This window comes from Galeopterus variegatus, unplaced genomic scaffold (assembly GCF_000696425.1).
Source record: "Galeopterus variegatus unplaced genomic scaffold, G_variegatus-3.0.2 Scaffold6527, whole genome shotgun sequence".
In the NCBI taxonomy this organism is placed as follows: domain Eukaryota; kingdom Metazoa; phylum Chordata; class Mammalia; order Dermoptera; family Cynocephalidae; genus Galeopterus; species Galeopterus variegatus.
The window spans coordinates 2,004-2,811 of NW_007732638.1; the positions used below are offsets into that span (position 1 = coordinate 2,004).

The 808-nt window shown below is 38.7% G+C and overlaps 1 protein-coding gene across 1 annotated transcript in view; it reads left to right on the forward strand.

The window, feature by feature from the left end:
• The window catches only part of ABCA13 (ATP-binding cassette, sub-family A (ABC1), member 13), a gene marked incomplete at its 5' end in the record, with an annotated part of 119,386 nt that overhangs the window by 957 nt on the left and 117,621 nt on the right, over nucleotides 1-808 (forward strand). Inside the window, one exon of the mRNA XM_008590977.1 lies at nucleotides 775-804. Within this exon, the coding sequence (XP_008589199.1) occupies nucleotides 775-804 (30 nt within the window). The remainder of the gene's footprint in view (nucleotides 1-774; nucleotides 805-808) is intronic.

The following is an 808-nucleotide window of genomic DNA, read 5'->3' on the forward strand; positions in this document are numbered from 1 at the left end:
ATATCTTGTTATCTTGGGATACTCTTTAATACACAAAGATGCCATGAGAGATTTTCCTTAATGAGAAGCTATAGGAAAATAACTTGTTTGGAAACACAATTTATGGTTGTGTTGGTCTCGTGTTGCTAAAATACAGATATATTCCTACTTTGGTTGAATATATTTTCTAATCTACAAGTTTAAGTATGATTATTTATAAAATAACATATTGATATTTAAAAAATAAAATTAACACCATATACATGTGGACTTCCTCTCCCCCAAAACCCCTCGTTCTGTGAAACAGTTTGAAAACCACTGATTGAATCCCCGACGTATTCAGATCTATGGGTTAAGACAAAGTGGAGGATTAGGGTACATGGCATTCCAGTAGGCTGCCCTACAGCTGTTAGGCTGATCATCTGAATTTGAAGCAGCAACACTGACTGTTCATTTGCTCTTCTATGATGACAGCATTTTGCTGGCTGGTTTTTTGGCTGCCCTAGTAAGGCAGGAGAAACTGAGGCTGAGGATAACATAGCAGCCCAAGCTCCAGTTCTGTGTCAGTGGCAGAGTGGAAGGTAGCCAAGGTTCTCAAGTGTTTCAAGAGAGAGATTCACCTCTTACGTTTACTCCCTTGTCCAGGGAGTTGGGGTCACATTAAAGTCATGGAGAAAGCTGATGTGTAAATGGTCCAGCCACATCTTGTATCAGGGACATAAGTAAATCTGGAATTGATGTTTCTTGTTTTGCTAAATACCAACTTGTACTGCTTTTGTTTTGTTTTGGTTCTAGTTCCTTAACATCCCTAGAAGATTTAGATTGGCTG